This window comes from Cygnus olor, chromosome 29 (assembly GCF_009769625.2).
Source record: "Cygnus olor isolate bCygOlo1 chromosome 29, bCygOlo1.pri.v2, whole genome shotgun sequence".
Lineage (NCBI taxonomy): Eukaryota > Metazoa > Chordata > Aves > Anseriformes > Anatidae > Cygnus > Cygnus olor.
In genome coordinates, this window is record NC_049197.1 from 184568 (window position 1) to 203976 (window position 19409).

Genomic DNA, 19409 nt, shown 5'->3' on the forward strand with positions numbered 1-19409 from the left:
AGGCAACACACCAATGTGTGGACGTGGCTTCAAGAAATTACACTGGAGTTCCCCAAATGAATCTTCCTCAGTGTGTGCAACCCCACTGAGCTCAGGAGGAGCCTGGGTGCCTGATTCATGCAGTATTGTGGGGCACAGAGTCAGCCTGGCTGTGAAATGCGACTTGAACGTCTCAGGTCCCACTCCGTGCAGCTTCTTCTGAAAGCAGCAGGTTTGCCTTAATAATGTGTTTCCTTTTATCCTCCAACAGAGAATGGCCAGGGTGTCCTTTTGGCACAGCCAAATAAAACGTGATTCACAGCAAGGCTTGCTCTTTTCCATTTTTCTCTGCTTTTTCTAGCTTTCTTTTCCAGTTACTTAATGCTGGGTTTTCTTGCAGCGCAGGTTCCCAAGTGCAGGGCAGTGGTCGGTGACAGATGCCCAGCTGGATTTCCAACTCAGTATGGACACGTGGAAGAAACTGCTTCCTAGAGCAGGAGATTTCAGTGAAGAGGTTTAGGAACCCATCCCAGAAGCAGACTGAATCAAAGCATGGCTTTGCCTCTCCGAAGGCATGGTGACCTGGCTCACCGAGGACGTAGCTGCGAGCTCAGCTTTGGCAGGAGGGGATTGCCAGTCCGGAGCGATAATCACTACCGTTGCTTGTCTTTATCTCCCTGGATGTGTGGTTTGCTAGCAATTCAGAGTGCTCATCTCTGGAAATGGAGGTTATGAGCCCGTAGGCTGCTCAGTGGGGAAATGAAGGCTGTGGTGCCCGATGCTGCAGCTGGCTGCTCTGCGGGGCAGAGCGCTGCAGCTTCAGGTACCCCTGGAGCAGGTGATGCTGAGCATTAGGGCAGTGATGAATAGAAGCTGGCTGCAGATTCCTCTAGGACAAATACTTCTCTTTATCATGCTTAGCCCAGTGGAGACAACCATAATACAGAGCTTATGCACCCAGCCACCACCTCTGGAATGACACATTGTGAGTTTTTTGCGTGCTGGTGGCAAAATGAATCACAAAAGTGACTCTAACCATTCATTAAGATAATAGGTACATCTTCTAGAAACTATACCTTCTGTAATCTCCTTAATCTGAGTGTCCATCTGGAAGTCTTTATGAATAGCTGGGTGCTTGTAAACACAGCATTGTTGTTCCTCCTGGTTCATATTTCTCCTTTTATTCTGCTGAGGCTGGCAGCCACGCAGGAACACAACCTCTGCTCCCAGATCATGCCCCCGTGGCCCTGCAAAGCGTGACTCCAAGTTTTTGTGCTGGTGACTTTAGAAAACAATCTTTTGCTTGATAATACCAAGCTCTCTCATTGACTATTCATGGGGTCCATGCCTCTAGCTCCAGCTCGGTGACTTGTGAGTTCAGGTAAGAGGTCTCCATGCCAAAAGTGTGTTGCTTCTTCCACGTTATCTCACCAGCCACATCATTCTTACCAGGCCATCGAGGGGATTTGCTCTCTGCTGAACATGCTCCATGTCCCTCCCTATAGAGTGATGCCTCCTGATTTGACACAGCACACACAGATCGCACTGCTGATAAAAGCCTCGTCTTTTCTGCTGTGCTGCCAGTAAGCTGCATGCAATGTTTCTGTATCGGCTGTATTTCATTTTTCTGAAGAAACCTGTCTGTAAGTTTGCAAAATTAACTCTATTACATTAACCACACACACTGAACAGCTACCTTCTATGGTCATTATGGTCTATGTACGCACACAGATTTACAGAGCTATCGATGGAACTAGTTGAAATTCCGTGGCTGGATTTCCCTCCTCCCACACCCTCCCCTTTCACTCAGCTGCTGGAGGGCATCTCTGGAGTCCCTGGTTGGCTCCGTGCGTGAAGGAACATGCTTTCTGGTTAGAAAAGTTGGTATCGTAGAAGAGACAACTGTCCCATGACACAGCATGGCAGCATTTCCAACCCCAGCACAGCTGGTTTTCACCAGGAAGGCCCACCTTTCCCCAGAAGAACACTTTTGGTGCCAAACTCACGCCCTGCTCTTGGCATGTGGTTGCTCTCCCTCTGCAGGGGCAATTCCCAATGCTACTCCTGGCTGGTGCGCTTTCATCATGACCCTGCCATACCAATTCCACCCCATTACTCAGAGCCCTAATGATCCACCGGGCCCCGAGTGTTAGCACAAGGTTGGTTAGATGATGCAAAAGGGCCTCACGAATTCCTATGCAAAAGAGGAAAGTTACAAAGGAAGAGGGTGGACACCCGTGGTGTTTGGTACAAAACCTATTTGTCTCTTACAAAATTAGATGGTAAATAAGAACTATGAAGGAGAGTTTCTTAGCTTAGGTCACCCAGTAGCACCATCAAAATGGAGATTTTCAAAATCCAAACAGGCTGCCGTGTGCTGCTGCTGGCTGGCTGTTGAGTCGCTGCTGCAACATTTCCAGCAAACATCCAGAAGTCACACAAGCCGTGTCTGACAACTGCATCCTGTGCCCAGGTTTCCCACCACGTGAACAAAAACTTGCCTAGCACGTGCCAAAGTTGGCCCGAACCAGCCACCTGCTCTGCCCAGCAGGTTGCTCTCCATGGGGTCAGACATCACCCTTGGGAGCAATGCTCTCTTTTGCTTTGCTTGCTGCCACAAGACCCCAGCATCTTCTGAGCAACACCAGTGACACAGGTGTTTATCACTGCTCACGTCCTCTTTCCAGCAGAAAGGCTGCAGAAGGAAGGTAAAGGTTTTGGCAAGTTTCTGTTTGGCAGCATGGCAAATAAAGAAGGTGCACATGGACAATGACTACCGTTGGCCTGCAAAGTATCCCAGGAATTACCTTGTCCATCTTTTTGCAGCAAAAATGCTATGCAATGGCCAGGGAAAAGCCAGGCTGAGGTCAAATAGCTGTTGCGGAGCAAGGTCAGGAGGATTGCTCCGATGCCCGCTGGCGATGGAAGATGCTCAGACCATTGCCTCTACCTGGGTCCCCACAAATCCACTGCCTGCTTTGATGTGGGAGCAGAATCAAGCTGCAGTTAAGCGAATGGGAACAGCCATCTTCGGAGGGCTGGACCCATGAAACCAGAGGGAGATGTCCCAGGGGCCTCATTAGCCACCTTAATGGTGACTTCAATGTCCCTTTTGCAGGGAGCCACAAAAACTGCCCAGCTTGAAGGCAGGGAGGGAGGGCACCAGCTGACAACACTGAGAGCATGGCGCAGTCCTGCCAGCCCCATTTTATCGGGAAAGGGTCTTAAAAAAAATTTGTTTTCTCACTGGGGTAAAGCAAGCTTGGATGGCTGGGTCGTTACAGCTGGAATCACACCAGGAGGTTGGAAAACCTCTTAGGCTCTCCTTACCCACATGGGTGGCTTAACAGATCCCAATTTAGCAAGGCACTTAAACAGAACTAATTTATCCTAATGCTGGGTACATGTAAATCTCAAAGCCTTCAGTCTTATGGAAGCCACCACAGTTCAAGGCATGTTTAGGGCCAAGGACCTCAGGGGTTTCCCCTGTGTAAATTTAGGTGTAAGCTGCTGCTTTAAAGCTTTGCTGAATCCCATCAGCCTGAAAACTGTGGTTTCATCTCTGCCTTGTATCTTCACATGCATCTTTTTTTGTTTAGGCGGGTTAGTCCCTCCCTGCAGCCCCTCCAATGTCACCAGACCCACACTCAGCCAGGACAAAGCATGGAGACGAGGGGAAAAAAAGTCTCTGTGAAGACAGCATTTGCATCCGATTTCAGCTAGTGCTTGTGCGTGTGTGTGGCTGATGGAATGAAGGCGATTGCAATCCTGCTCTTCAGAAGACCAAATCACATCAGAGCGCTTCCTCCTTTGAAGTTTATGTAACCGGTGCTCAGGGCTTCCACCATGTGACTGCGCAGCAGCTTTGTGAAAGCTCAGCAGCTGCAAACCACAAGCACTGCCCTGAACCATCTCTCTCTGATGTGCAAGGCTGGGCACCTGGAAGCAGCCACTTCTTAGGGTGCGAGGAGGAGCCGAGGGTTGGAGCGCAGGTTTGGTGCTTTCCATCCATGGGGAAGCAGCCTGGCAGCTCCTCGTGTGCAGGGAAGGATCTCAGGGCTGGCAGCTGGGGGAGGAAGGTGGATGGTTGTCCCACGAGTGGCATTTTCCCTGCTTTCCAACAAGACCGGGAACACCGAGGGTCCATAGCCCTCAAACAGCGCGCACATCTCCATGCAGCACAATGCGCCCTGCGGAGGATCCGAACCGGATCCAAGTTTCTCACAGCTGGAAAAACTGGCAAGTCACTGCCCTCTGGGATTAAGGGCCCCGTCTTTCTTGCCGTGCAAAGAAGCCGGAGGCTCCCTCTGCACTCCTGCTGGATGGAGAGCTCCAAGCAGTGGCGGCACCCCGGTACCCCCGTCAGCACCTCAATGCCCCACCTCTGCCCCGCTGCAGCATCACCCAGCCAGCGTTCGGGGCACGCAGGAAGCAAACCCCTTGTGCCAGGGGCTTGATGGCCCGACTTCTGCCTATTTTGCAGCTTGCCCATGGTTATGCCCACCTAAGGTCACTTTGCATAGACCTACCTATGGCCAAGTGATGCTTTAGCCCAGCCACGGGTGCCCTGTTTCCAGGCAGTGCTACAGGTTTGGCTTCAGACCACACACCCAGTTCCCTCCACAATGCTTGCACCAAAACTTCAGCACAAAATATGTTTGTGAAATAATTCCCCCTTTCACTTACTAGCAAGAGTTTCAGGTGCTTGGATTACCTTGGGCTGAATGACATGAAGACTGCAGTGCCCAAAAAGCTCATCTGCTTTCTCCAACTCATTCAATCTCATGAATGAAATTACATCTCATTGCAAGACTTGAATCCTAGTATACTCAGACCAATGCAGCAACAACGGAACTAGTACATGATTAAAAGTGTATGGTATTTTATAGTTCATTTCAACACCCCCAAGACCTGTAAAAAAAATAGGAAGACCTTTACCTGGGGAGACCCCACAAATATTATAAAACCAACCTACTGCCTTTGCGCTATTTTTCATTCAAGAAAATCCGCTTCAAGTTTCCAATACCATTGCCTAGGAATCCTCCCAGAACCAGATAACTTTGTCCTAGCAAAGGTGCAAACCTTCTGAAGGCAAGCTATGCAATCACTTGTGATTCTGTGATTAGACCCCTTTGTTAAGGCAAAAAAAGCACTTTATTTGTTTCCAAGCGAATTCAAAAATCTTTTAAAGAATTTTAATTAAGAAGGTATGGTGCCTTCTCATTAACAGATATTACTAGAATAATTTAACGTCAAATAGGTGTGTCACAGGAATAAGAGGAAAAAAGTTCACTCCGGCTAACATTTCTCAACCTGTTTGTAACACTTCGCTTCACTTCTTTGTTGCATCTCCAGCTATCGCTTGCGTGAATTCGCCGCGCGCACCACTCACATCACACCCAGATACTAAACACAATTATCCCCGTCCCTACGCACATAATTAGGCAATAAACACTCTGCATCTGCAGCGAAGCATTTCCCAGAAATGCCGTATTTCTGTTCCATGTATTCTAAGGGGCACATCCCAGCCCAGCCGGACCAGTGCCCCAACTTCATGAACCCCATTCCCCGGAGCATCCCCCCCGAATTCAGCCTTGGCACCATCCCACGCGTGCTCCACCAGTATGGCCACCGCCGGCCCCACGCAGCTCCGCTCCTCTTATTTGGTTGCCAGCACACGGGGCTTCAACCGAGCCATCTGCGAGAGCCACAGCCATACCCACGGGAGGAAGAAACAAATGCTTACACGAATGCTCCCAACAGCGTCAGCGCCGCGCTGGGACAGATCCGCCTTCCTGCTCCCCGCCGTTGCTCAAGAGCCTGCCCTGAGCTGGCGAGAGACCCTGGAAGAGGCGGCATCGCAGCGACATTTTGCAGGAGGTCCCGAAACATAATTAAACGCTGTGGTGAAACCGAACCGTAAACAAGCCATGAATAAAAACTCCTTGAATTATTTTGCTAAACTATAATTACACAATAAGGAAGCAGATTAATTAAGTAAAATATAAGTCCTGAAACTGAAGCTTGCAAGCAAAGCAGTTTATTTTAATTTCCACATTATTTCATATGAGATAGAAGTGTTTGCTGTGGGTTTAAAATGTTGGAAGCCATTCCTTGCTGCCAGGCAGACCAAACCCAGTGGATAAATTAAATTTTTGCATCTCAGGCACCTCCTGAAATGTATATAAGGAGACGGGCCATGCCTCAGAGAAGCCAAAGGAGAGCTCCTTCCTGCACCCTCCGCTCCTCTCTTGCTCTGCTGCATCGCTGTGTCTGCTCCCCGGCCGCCATGAGTCGGCAGTGCTACACCTCCAGCTCCCTCCTGGGCAGACGGGGCTTCTCCTCCGCCTCCGCTGTCTGCGGCCTCGGCAGGGCCAACAGCAGCTCGGCCTCCGTCTGCCAGCCGGCGGGACGGCGGTGCGGGATCGGTGGCTTCAGCAGCCGGAGCGTCTGCGACTTGGGGAGAGGGCAAAGGATTTCCTTCGGTGGCAGCTGCCGCAGCGGGGTCTACGGCGGCGCCGGCGTGGGACGTTGCGGCGTGGCTTATGGCGGAGGCCGCTTTGGCGTGGGCACGGTCGTGGGGTTTGGTAACTGCGGAGGCTACGGGGGCCTGGGCAGCTTCAGAGGCCTTGGGGACGGCGTGGCGATCGGAGGCTATGGTGGTGGCATCAGCATCGGCCTCGGCGGAGGCCGCTCGGAGGGGATTCGGGGCGTCAGCATCCACCCGGAGCTCCTCAAGCCCCTCTGCGTGGGGGTCGACCCCGAGGAGTGCCAAGTGCGGACCCACGAGAAGGAGCAGATCAAGAACCTCAACAACCAGTTCGCCTGCTTCATCGACAAGGTGAGCCCCCGCTCTCCGGGCTGTCTCTAGGGACAAGCCAGCGCCTGCTTTGCCCGGCGCCCCCGTGTCTTGCAATGGCTCTGGTAGACCATACTCCCGATGCGGAGACTGCTTGGATGTAAGCCTTGCCCCAAGGCAACTGCAGAGGTATCTGACCTCCCGATGGTCACCAGCCTGCTAAATAGCTAGAGCAGGAGCAGCTCCTACAGTAAGCCAAAGCCTGGGAGAGGAGGGACGGAGACGCTGAAATGGTCTTGACGGTTGTTTCCAGCCAATATGATGCTGTGCTTCTAGGACATGTGTCATCTTCCGTTCCTATCCTACTTCTATAAACTCCAGGGGACTTGTATTTTTTTACAGTTCACTTCATTTCACAGAAGTAGAAAGATAGATATCTGGCTAAAATGAGAGGAACAACTTTATTTTTTCTGTCCCTCCACTCTGTGGACAAAAGAGTTTGGCGATTTCCTAAACAAATGTAATTTCTTGTTGTTACCTTAGCTAAGCCTAAGGGTTTTTCATTGCTGTTTAGAGATGCATTATAGAAAATGATTTTTCAAAGAGCAGAGGAACCTTTGCTCCATCTGATCTTGATTTTCTTTGTGAGCTGTTCTGCAGCTGAAACAACCAAGCCCATGTAAGAGGAGCCACCCTACTTCCTCCCATTGAAAATGACTTATTCATGATACATAAAGGTTCCCAAGTACTAGAGAGCTCTTTAATCTAGAAGTGAAAGGCATGATAAGTATCCGCGGTTAGAGCTTAAATCAGATACATTCAAATGAGCTCCTGGATGGTGCTTTTAGCACCAGGAAAGACTCATTACTGTAATCAGCCCATCAGAGGAGGCAGATGATCCTCCTCCAGCCAGTTGTCACAGGAAGGAGGCAGAGTTTGGCTGAAGCTTGCTTTTGTCAAAGAGATGATCGGGCTCAACACAGAGCAAACGCATGGATGTCGTTCAGCCTCAGGAGTCCTGGGTGGCACCGGGCTTAGCTGGGAGAAGATGCTCTTCTCACTCAGGCTGCTGAGAAATCAGCGCTTAACCTTTGGCATTTCTGATTTTATTTTTATTTTTTCCTCCTGGAGGTGGAGGGACCTGAAGTGCCTTTGCCCAGGACGAGAGGGGTGGATGACCCTTGCATCTCTTCCTTCCCCAGGTCCGGCTTCTGGAGCAGCAGAACAAAGTGCTGACCACCAAGTGGGAGCTGCTGCAGCAGTATGTCCTGCCGGCCTCCAGGAGAAACCTGGAGCCTGTTTTTGAGAATTTCATCTGCAACCTGAGGAAGCAGCTGGAGTGTGTGCTGGGGGAGCGAGAGAGGCTGGAAAACGAGGAGCGGTGCCTGAGGGACCTGGTGCAAGAGTACAAGTGCAAGTAAGTAGCATGCAGAGAGAAGATGGAGGCTGGGGCGTTGGCTGGACTGAAGCAGACTTTTGGAGCGTGAAGCCAATGCAGCAGCAGCAGCCAGCTCAAAAACTGGAGCACAGGGAGGGAGCAGGGCAGGGCACACCAGCACTGGGCTGGATTCTGTGCTGGGGTCCCACTGCTGCATCTCAGGTGCAGTTGATGCACTGGGAGAGCCCCCCCTGCAGTATTTCCTTAGGGTGAGGGACAGGGAACCTCTTTTCCTCTCCCTAGCACTCCTGCACGCCCCTGTGGTTTACTGTATCAAATCTCCCACGTCATCTGTGGCTCCCTCAAATCTCCTGCCCCTGGTGCCATCCATTCCCACAGATCCTCAGCCCATTTGTCTTCACCCCACACTTTATCCACATCGTCTCCACTGGGGTTCATTCCCTCTTCCCAGAGGAAATGTGGGAATTGTTTTTTTAATCTAAGATGCAGATGTTCCTTAATAGTTCCCTGTGTGCTATGCTAAGCCGTGAACCAGGACGTACAGTGGCTGGTGATGCACAACAAGCATATAAGAGTAGTCTTCTCCAAAGACCTTACAGACAAGTGTCTCAGACGTTTCTCTCACTGAGCCACCACCAAGGAGGTCAGACTCATCTTGTGAAAGTTCTTCCAGGTCCCAATTACTTAGTCATTATACACCGGCTTTCCTTTTCATGGCACCTAGGAGTTTCACAGGTTGCTCAAGCTCCTGACCTCCCTTGGGGCATTTTGGCCGCAGTCTCCCCATAAAGCTCAGAGCAGAGTCCTGGATGCTTCCAAAACACCTCACATGGAGCAGCAGGGCTAGAAACAGCAAAGCAAGCCTTCAGCTTGGTACACAGTTTGGCATTTCTAGTGGTTTGGCCTGATTTACTGCCATCTCACACCAGCCACCGATACTGCCGGTGTGGGCTATTTAAAACTGCTGAACAAAGCTCAGCACAGAGGAAAAAAAAAATAACAACAAAGCAAAACTCTAATAGGAGGTACAAAGCAAATAGGGAGAGGCCCTGGTTTCAGTCATGCTTCCCATGCTCTGTGCTGGCTGCTTGGGTGGTGGGGATGGGACCACCAGGACTCAGCAGCCCACCCCTCTCCTTTCCTCCTGCAGATATGAAGATGAGATCAACAAGCGCACAGCTGCGGAGAACGAATTTGTGGTGCTGAAGAAGGTGAGCTGTGCTATGGACAACACCAGCAAGCTCAGCTGAGGGTGGCTGGTGTGTATGCAGAACCCGGGTGTGGGACCAAGCAGTGAAATGGAAAGCCACGGCACCATGGCACTGCCTGAACCCTCGCTGTGTAGCCCCAAAATTGAGGCGACCCACCTGGGTCACCTGAAGAACCCTGCCAGCTTGTAAGCACACATGAAACAAAGCCAGGCAGCCTCAGGGGCTGGCCGTGGGGAGGCTTCTCCAAATCTAACAGAGAAAAGGGGCTTTGCCACAGCTGTTTTTCTTTCACCTCTTTTCACCAAATCCGTGGTGTCTCTCCAGGACGTGGACTGTCTCTACCTGACCAAGGAGGAGCTGGAGGTGAGGGTGGGTCTCCTGCGGCAGCAGCTGGAGTTCCTGAAGTGCATCTATGCCGAGGTAAGAGCACGCTCATTTGCTGCAGCAGACTCAACACAGGGAAAGGTGTCTTTTCTGAAAATCCTACAGGTGCATCCAAAAAATCTATATCTATTTATGTGTTTGGTAGCAATGCTGTTACATACGCTTTGGGCAGGCACAGGGTGGATTTGGTGGTCTCCTGACTGCAAAGGGAGGACTTTTGCATGAAAAAAGCCCCTAAAATTCTCATCCAAACCATGCCTGGAGCCATGGAAACATCTCACTCTTGAAAACACAGATATTTTTAGCATTTAACTTTTTCAGCTTCTTAAGTCAAAAGATATTGGTGAAAGTAACCCTTTTGTCTAAAACATTCCTAACAGAGCACACGGGGACACCGTGTTTGCTTTCCACCTTTTCTAACCAAACACTTCCCGGGAGTCTGCAGTGCCCAAAGCACTCACCCGGAGGGATGCACAGCCCGCAGAACTGCTGACGCAGCCGGCAACACCGGGCTGCATCCAAGCGAGTTGCTCCACCAGGACTCCCCACTCTCCTTGGGGAATTACATGCAGCAATCCCATATTGTGCCAACAACAGGTCCCAGCTGCCAGCTCTTGCTGGAAACCAGCCAGCCGTCTGGAGGACCCCATGCCCCAGCTGGGTATTCATGGGACAACCTTCCCCAGCCATACATTTTCTCTCCAGACCCCCCCTTTGCTGGGTCACTGACCTGTGATGGATCTTGCAGGAGAGAGCTCAGTTGGATTGCCAGCTGTGTGACACCTCGGTCATCGTGCAAATGGACAACAGCCGCGACCTGGACATGGAGGGCATCATCAAAAGTGTTGAGTGCTGCTATGAGGAGATTGCCCAGAAGAGCAAGGCTGAAGTGGAGGCTTTCTACCAAACCAGAGTGAGTATCCACACCACCGGCACAGATGGCAATGAAATCCCCTGGCCAACAAAACCCCGAGGACCGTTTCTGTCCTCCGTGAACCAACTTAAACCCACCCCACGGTGTGTGAGCACTGTAGTTTGCTCAAGAGAATCATGCCAAAAGAAAACCCCCCAAACCACCTAAAAAATGTGTTTTACGAATTCTCCATCAAAACAGAACCTAGCAGATCATGATGCTGCTTCAGAGAGGTCTCCTCTGTGCACACCCATCAGGAACACCATCCCCTTCCCAAAGAGCAAGTGCTCGGGGCCCATATGAGGCTGTCACCTTGTCCAGGCTGAGGTCACATCTGGGTGTTTCCCTGGAGCACCAGCGTTGGTGCAGCTCCGGAGCATCCTCATCTTCCCTGGAAGGGGCGATTTGGGCGCTTAACATCACCTTCTTCCCGCGCAATAGCTGGAGGAGCTCCACAGCAGCCGCGGCAAGTTCTGTGATGACCTGAGAAACAACCAGAGTGAGATAGCCGAGCTGAACAGGATGATCCAGAAGCTGCAGTGCGAGTCGGATAACGTGAAGAAACAGGTAGGACAAAGGGCTGAATGTTGCATGGGCGGCAAGGTGTGCATCAAAGGGCTTTGTCCTCACCAGCTCCTAGCCTGCAAGGCTGCACAGAACCCCCTGCCCCCGCCAGAGTTTGCATTCGTAGCTTCTCATCTCGAGGCTGAAGATAGGCAAGGAGGCGGATTTATTTCCACCTAGCAGAAGCCACTTATCTTGGCTACAGCAGAAATGATGTTGGCTGCATGCTTCCTACAGGGTGCAGCCAATGCATCCCTTCCCTGTCACCGCAAAGAGCTTGGCCATAGCAGGGGTCCAGCCAAAATCTAGGCTCTCTGGCAGTTCCTAACTGAGAAACAAAGGGGATCAATGTGCAACCCTGTGGAGATGCTCTCCATGTCACAGCCAAGCACCCTCTCATCTGTCACTGTTCACAGATCGCAGCGCTGCAGACAGCCATCTGCGACGCTGAGCAGCGGGGCGACTGCGCCCTCAAGGATGCCCGGCAGAAGCTGATCGACCTGCAGACTGCACTGCAGCAGGCCAAGGACAAGATGGCATGCTTGCTGAGGGACTACCAGGAGCTGCTGAACGTCAAGCTGGCCCTGGACATTGAGATTGCCACTTACAGGACACTGCTGGAAGGAGAAGAGAGCAGGTAGGCGCCTCCTCAGCTGCAGCTTGCAGCGATGCCTGGCGAAACCCAGCAGGGGAGGAATGAGAAATGCTGGGTGGCTGCGGCTCCCCATGGGTGCAGAGCAGAACAACGTCCCTTTTCTCTCCCCATGGGTGCAGAGGGGAGCATTGCTCCTGTTCCCTCCTCATCCTCCCAAGGCAGCTGGATCACAGCACACCAGGCATGCCATTCAGGTCCCCCTTTTGCAGGACAAATGGATAGGGATGGGATATTCAGACATCCATGGGATTTAGGGGTCCAACCCCACAGTCGTTCAGCGGGCAATAGGGACACCTGGGTGCACAGAAAAGCTGAAAGACTTGCAGGGTTTCTAAGAAGGCAATAACTGGGTGGTATCTCCATTTGCTCATGTGTTTGGGGAGCGTTTCCCTAAGCACATCTTTGAGACATTTCTTTTCTGACAGGATATGCACTGGCAACCCGGTGAGCGTAGGTAAGCCAACAAAGCATCCCCTGCCTTCCCCTTTGAGCTTGTAAATTTCCTTACGAGCCGGGCTTGAGCTGCTCCGGGAGTGACACGGGACCTGTTTTTCTCTCGCAGCCGTGGTCAGCGGCGGTGGCACGGTCGGGGAGTGCCGATCCCTATCTGGAATCGGAGGCAAATGCGCCGTCAAGACGGGAGGAGCCGGCGCGGGCTTGGGGGTGGTCTCCTCCTTCGGCGTCAGCAACGCCGGCTTTAGCACCCGCAGCGTGGACTGTCTCCCTCGGGTGGGGGGCGGCTTCGGGGCCAGGAGCGCGGTCAGCTGCGTGGGGCGGGAGGTGATCACCGGTGCCGAGGGGGTGCAGTGCGCCCCCGGCGTGGCCAGCCTGGGGAACGTGGTGTGTGCCGGCGTGGAGCAGTGCAGCCCGGGAGCCGTCATCATCCCCGGCCCGGGGGTGTGCGGCGCCGGGAGCAGGTACAGCACAGCCGTGCGCGTGGTCAGAACGACCCGGTAGAGGTCCGGAAGGGCGACGCCGCAGCGCATTTTAAAATAATCAGCATTTCTGCAATAAAACAGTATTCCCCTTCCTTCTGACAGCTGAAGCACACAACCACACACTGCCCACACACACGCAATTAGGCTGGTAGCTCTGCCGAAAACGGTTTGCATGATCACAACCCACCTTCTCTTTCACGGTCCTCCGGGGGGGAACCGACCCCCCGAGGCCTCAGCCAGGTGAGATTTTCATTTCAGACGGGCTAGAGCTGTCTGCTTGCATTGTCCTGGCTCTTCTCTGCTCGACCCCTTTTCCACAGGGATTTTCTTTCCCTAAGTCAGCTATTGCAAAAGGATTAAAAATTTGGTCATCCTGATTTCAGAAAGAGAAGCCACATCTTAAATTGTCCGAGATGGAGCTGCAGCTATTATTTTAGCTTCTTTAATGACACCAGAAAATCCAATTTTTCCTGTTTACGAGAGGGTTGGTAATGGTTATGTAAATTGGTCCAAGTTGCTACACCAGGTTTGGTAGAACAGATTTTAATTACACACCGACGAGCACCTTATATTTCTGTAGTTAAATGCATGCGTTGTTTTTCCTGTGTGTGTACTAGATAGACGGATTTAACGCTTTTAATGTGTAAGTGAACAGTTGATTATCCTTCGCTTACTCCAAACTTTCAGCTGTACCTTCAATAAACTACATGCATAATTCATGCTCTGCTTCATGGGTTTTATTTCCCCTCCCTGCCCTTATAAAAGCAGGGATGTTTTCTCAAACATGAACCTCCACATGGGTGGGGATTGTAGCTCGCAAGACGTGGAGCTTTAACAAAGTTTTCAGAGAGTTTGTCTGCTCTCCTTCCTGATGCACTTTTGCATACCTTTATTCCATCCAGAGACGAGCGTGGTCACAGGGAAGTCTGGAAAGCTCAGCATTAACCAGGGAATGTAACCTCTCATGGGATATGCAGCTCCCTTGGAATCTCTGGAGGCAGAACAAAAAGCAGCCAGGCCCTCATTTAAAGCAATCAGTGAGAACCAGCTCAGGTGGAAGCAAAAAAAATAAATAAATAAATAAAAAAATCCCTCTCGCAAGAGTAGGTTAATTGTCAAATGAAAGAAAACTCTGCCTTTCCAAAATACAACACCAGGCCCTCTCTCCTTGAACACCCACCTTCTCACAAACACCCAAGCCTTTACAAACATCAGGGGCCCTGGGCTGTAGACAGGTGTCACCCACTGACACCAAGGAGGGCAGAGCCCTCGCCCACCCTTAGGTGAGGTCAGGTTGCCCCACCCTTTTTCTGCATGAGGGTCCACAGTTTCCAAGGTGTGGGGACCCACAGGAAGGTCTCCGCATCATGGCTGGAAAGGGTTCACTGTGGTGGCTCTCACCACAGCTGGATGCACAGCTGCATGCCAAGAAAACCATCCGTCCCCGATGGCTGCTTCCCTCCCACGGCTCACCTGGGCACCACCAAAAGCCTCTGAGACATCTTCGCTCTGAATTGCCCTTTGGAGAAATCTGTCTCTCCTCTCCCAGTCTGGAAGCAGTGCAGGGTGTGGGCAGGTTAATTTACCCCCGAAACATGGACTGAGGAGTGGGTGTTGCAATTTATTTCCAGACTTCCTGCTCCACTTCCTAGACTTTGCTGCTGACTCACGGCTCGTCTGCCCCATCCGACCACGTCTCGCTCCCTGATGGAGGAGCTCAGCCATCCTGCTGGGCTCAGCCTGCCCGTGCCAGCGCGATGGGGATGCACCCACCGCCGGTTCCTACCAGCTAAGCATCCACCTCTGCTGCTCTCGTGGTGGGTTCGGGCTCCCTGCGTCTGCAGGGCTTCTCGGACAGAAAGCACAAAGCTTTATGGGATGTGGTCACCTTGGAGCAGATTGCTAATTATGTTTTAACAAACAACATGGCTTAGCAGCACTGTCTGGGTTGGTGGGTGGTGAAATCCAAATAGACCATCCCTTGCCGAGAAGGCAAAACCCACCCACCTAACAAGGATGTCTTCCGAAACGGTTATCTTCAGCTTTTCTCTCTCATTATATATGACTCGGACTTCATCTCATTTGTATGTAAATAACAAGCTGAAACACCCAACAAGAAGCTGCCAGTGCCCTAACAGTTCATAATTTATTCTGATCACCTCCCTGCAAAACAGTGAGTGCACACCAATAACCAGACGGCTCCCCAGGGTACCAAAGTGGCCCAGCAGCTCTTGCATTTCTGGGAGAATACCTTTAATCGTCCCTGCCCTTCTCAACCCCCCAGAATTGCAAAACTCATGATTTTTGCCGCCTGCCTGGAGACATTCAAGTAGAACAGGTTGTTTTGGAGAAAAAAAAAAGGCCAGCAGTCCAGATTGAGGACATTTTGGGGGTGGTTGGGGCTAAATCCTGCTCAGTGTCATTCGGGATGTGCACCTCTGCCGTTTGGTGGAGACTCGCAGAGCTGATCCAAATGGACAGATGTGAAAAGCCACATCTGTCCCTGGGTACGGAGCCCACAAACGCCAGCTCCTGCACACAATAAACAAGCCCAGTAAAGAACTGGTGCATCTCCCCCAGCCTCGCATACCTTGTGGACAGCAGGCTGAAGGAAGACAAGTGTGGGAGCCTAAATTGACAATTCCCTCTTTCTTCTGGCAGCCCCACCCTTAATGCCATTATATTCATTCACCTCTAATATCTGATCAGAACCCGTTTGTCAGCTTCAGGACAATCTGCCCTTACTGGGGTCAAGAAAGCATGAAGACAATCTCATTTTCCCATCGCACCCGGGCTTTGAATTTTACGCAAATAATGAAGACGTTCATGAATTTCAGGTAACATCCCAGGTAGCTTCAGCCCAACATTTTCCCAGAGAGAAGCGAGACGATGTGCACCAACCAGGAATTTCACACTGCAATGGGAAATTCAGTTTGTGACCCAACTCTCCTGGTTTGAGCCTGACTGGCAGCATTTCTCCAGGGATCATCAGATATTTGATCTTCTGTAGTCGGTAGGACACGAAGCACCTGCTTAATTTTTCTTCCAGAGATGCCAGTGGGACTTTAGCTCATACTTAATGGTTTTGTGCCACTGGGGCACATGAGTGTATTTCACAGGGCATGCGGAGTCCTGTCCTGCAAACACGGAGACAGATGTCTAAGTCCCAGTCATGCGCACAGCACGGGCAATGCCAGCAGGAGAACAACATGCTGAAAATGAACAGAATTCTTAAACACAAAGAATAAAATACTGTAAACATTGCTGTTCCACACAGACTGAGAGGCCAGAAAATGCCACCACACCCTATTGACTTTGCTCTTTTTCCCAAGGATTTCAGGAAGTAAAATCAACAGAATTTGTGGGAGTATTTTTCATGCTGGTTAAATCTTTGCTTTTGGCTGCATTTTGAATGGAAAGGTTCAAAGATTTCAAAAAGAAATTGCACCTGTAAAGAGCTAGAAATTCAAGACTGATTGCACCCTAATGTTAAACATGCAAATAATACAATTCCACAAAGCTGGGCAAAATATTTTTTCAGAAAATCTGTCTCTTTCATTGAAATGTTTTTTAGATCAAGATGGAAATGTATCAGCCACATCATCAGATGACTGGAGGCAGTGCAAGGGCCACCTCTGGGTGGGATGGAGTTGTCCTCTGGAGATGCCAATATGTCTAGAAAGGCAGCCTAGACAACCTGCCATAGACTAAACACCTAATATTAAATAGTCAAAATTCGAGATGACACCTAAATATAGTGTCTCAGAGGCAAATCATGGATCAGGGCCTCTTTGTGATTGGTACTGAGTCAGCTCAAAAGATGGTCTCTGCCCAACAAGTGTGAACAGTCAAGGGCAACTGGATAAATTAGAGCCCTGAGCAAGATGTCAGGCTTCGTGAACATCACACCTGCACTTTGCCTTTGGGCAAAGAAATGAAATATTTCCATTCTGATGAAATCTTTTTGTTCAGTTTTAGCCATTTTAGTTTTACTACGTTTCATTCAAGTTACTTCAGAGGAGCCTGCACTAAGCTCCACGCTGATCTACTACATCTTGTAAGTATGGTAGGAGTATCAGGGTAGCTATTTCTCTTCTTCACCCTTTTTTGTTTCATTTATTTTGCTTTGCAGAAAGGAAATTAAATAATGCATCTCTGCAAGCATACAGCAGCTTTGCACTAGGGCTGAGCAATTCCTGCCAGAAATCACAGTTAGATAACTCTTCTAGCTGAGCAGATTCAAGCTGGCTCCAAGAGGTGTGTTTGAGTGCAATCACTGTTTAACAAGTTTCAAGAAGACAGCTGGCTGCTTGGCACGTCAAAACCATGAAGGCACTAAATTGATCTCTGGACTTCCATGCAACCAAGCCCAGATCCCCAGAGGGATAAAAAGGGCATCCCGCACCCTCTTCCATCAGAAAGCTGCACTCTCCCAGCTTGCTGCTTTGTGCCTGTGCCAGGCCGTGATCTCCTGCTGTGATGAACCGGCAGACGTACAGCATGAGAGCCGGCAGTGGAGGCAGATCTTACAGCGCTGCCTCAGCTGTCATTCCCAGTGGCAACAGGGCTTGCTTCAGTTCGATGTCTGTTGCACGATCTGGAGGAGGTGGAGGAGGTTTTGGAAGGCTCATTGGAGGAGGTGGCGGTGGCTTCGGCAGCAGGAGCCTCTACAACCTTGGTGGTACCAAGAGGATATCCATCGGGGTTGGAAGCAGCTACAGGACTGTTTTCGGGGGTGGAGCCGGTGGCGGCGGTGGATTTGGTGGCGGCGGAGCTGGTGGTGGTTTTGGACTTGGTCTCGGTGGTGGAGGTGGTGGATATAGCTTGGGTGGAGGTGCTGGTGGGCTTGGCTTTGGTGGGGGACAGGGAGGTGGTGGAGGGTTTGGCTTTGGTGGAGCAGGGGGCCTGGGAGGACTTGGCGGAGGGCTGGGTGGCAGCAGGAGTCCGGCAGGATTTGGTGGTGGCCCACCGGGAGTCGGTACCATCCAAGAAGTGACGGTCAACCAGAGTCTCCTGGCACCCCTGAACCTGGAGATCGATCCAAACATCCAGCAGGTGCGGAAAGATGAGAAGGAGCAAATCAAGACCCTCAACAACAAATTTGCTTCTTTCATTGACAAGGTGAGATTTCATCAAGCACTGTGGAACTGTGCTAGGGAGCAAGACAGTCTTGTATCTACAAAAATATAGCTTCAGAAATCTTCAGTCTATTGCATATTTCCTATCTGCATGTTTTTAATAAAGTAATCAAAAAAGAACCTACTTCTAAACAGTTACAAGGCAGAAAGCTAGACATTGAAAACTAGTAACGAGGATTCAGGTTTTGTGCCTGAGAAATAAGATATATTATCTCAAATTAGAGTAAGCCAGTTGCTTAACCTAGCTGTCTTTGCGAGGTATCACAGCAGAGGTGCTGCTTCTTTTGTCCAGCTTTATTGTCTGAAAGCTAAGGTCCTTCTTATATAGACTCAACGCAAGTCCTTTCTCAGCTTTTCTTTCTCTAAATACCTTATATGTAGTACACATGAGCAAGAGAAGAGGCAATTAAGTACCTGTCTTTTAACCTGTAGTACTCAGATATTAGCGTTAATTAAGGAAGATAAATATCACTTGCAAAGAAGGAAAAAAACGAAGGATGTTAAAGAAAGCAAGTGATGAAAGAGCTGAACCCACATTTTCTAATGATTACTCATTGGCTTCCTGAATTAAATTGTCTCTAATTAGAATTGTCCACCAGTGGCAAATTTGCTTAGCTACTGGATGGGCAAACATAGCGCTGGATAATCTGGATGATATTCACAGCTGGATTTAACACTCCTGGTTTGGGATTCACTTGGTTTGTGCTATTCATCAGTCCCAGTTACTGTCCCTTGGCCATCAGCACATTCACAGGCTTCTTATGCTAACCTTCTTCTGCCTCCCAATGCTCAGGTCCGCTTCCTGGAGCAGCAGAACAAGGTGCTTGAGACCAAATGGACCCTCCTGCAGGACCAAGGTCAAAAAAACAGTGCAGGCAAAAACAACCTGGACCCACTCTTCGAGGCTTACATCAACAACCTGAAAAAGCAGCTGGCCAACCTGCTCAACGAGAGAGGACGCATGGATGGGGAGCTGAAGAACATGCAAGACCTTGTTGAGGATTTCAAGAACAAGTGAGTGCCTGTTCAGTGGCACATCCAGGCAGCCTGGGGTGAAATGGGATGCAAATGGTTCAGTTTAGCATTAGGCGGTAGGATTCGTCTCACTTAAACCTAGCTTTCTCAAGGACAAACACCTAGCTTGAGATATTCATCAAATTTTCTATGAGAAAGGGAGAAAAAGGATCTCCAGTCTGTGCTCTAGTCCATAACACGGCACCTGATGAATCTCCCTCTAATAAACAGCTCTCATGAGGGACCTCTCCCTGCAAAGCCCCTGCCTTCTGGCACAACAGGAGAAAAATGGTCCATCAATTTTTTCCAATCAGAAAATGCAGGCTCAGCCAGGACATGACAACTTGTGATGAGACTTGCAAAGGAAAATCCTCTGTAACTGCTTTACTTAAAATGTCATACCCAGCCCAAATAA

At 50.3% G+C, this 19409-nt stretch overlaps 2 protein-coding genes across 2 annotated transcripts; both read left to right on the forward strand.

The window, feature by feature from the left end:
* Positions 1–6181: 6181 nt before the first annotated feature.
* LOC121061195 (keratin, type II cytoskeletal 4-like) lies at positions 6182–13561 on the forward strand. Its single transcript, XM_040539714.1, has 9 exons — positions 6182–6820; positions 7981–8195; positions 9328–9388; positions 9713–9808; positions 10521–10685; positions 11127–11252; positions 11666–11886; positions 12330–12358; positions 12467–13561. The coding sequence occupies exons 1-9, from the start codon at positions 6269–6271 to the stop codon at positions 12859–12861; spliced, it is 1860 nt and encodes a 619-aa protein (XP_040395648.1). The 5' UTR covers positions 6182–6268; the 3' UTR covers positions 12862–13561.
* A 1968-nt stretch (positions 13562–15529) lies between these two features.
* On the forward strand, positions 15530–18763 carry LOC121061239 (keratin, type II cytoskeletal 2 epidermal-like). The gene has a single exon (XM_040539808.1). The coding sequence runs from the start codon at positions 17322–17324 to the stop codon at positions 18030–18032; it is 711 nt and encodes a 236-aa protein (XP_040395742.1). The 5' UTR covers positions 15530–17321; the 3' UTR covers positions 18033–18763.
* Positions 18764–19409: the final 646 nt, after the last annotated feature.

Excerpts from the sequence above, each read along its gene's own strand:
- LOC121061195 (XM_040539714.1), top strand. The coding sequence starts at position 6,269 with ATGAGTCGGCAGTGCTACACCTCCAGCTCCCTCCTGGGCAGACGGGGC. Across the intron at positions 10,686-11,126 it reads AGGCTTTCTACCAAACCAGA|CTGGAGGAGCTCCACAGCAG; the intron begins GTGAGTATCCAC and ends CCCGCGCAATAG. Across the intron at positions 12,359-12,466 it reads TGGCAACCCGGTGAGCGTAG|CCGTGGTCAGCGGCGGTGGC; the intron begins GTAAGCCAACAA and ends TTTCTCTCGCAG.
- LOC121061239 (XM_040539808.1), top strand. The coding sequence starts at position 17,322 with ATGAACCGGCAGACGTACAGCATGAGAGCCGGCAGTGGAGGCAGATCT.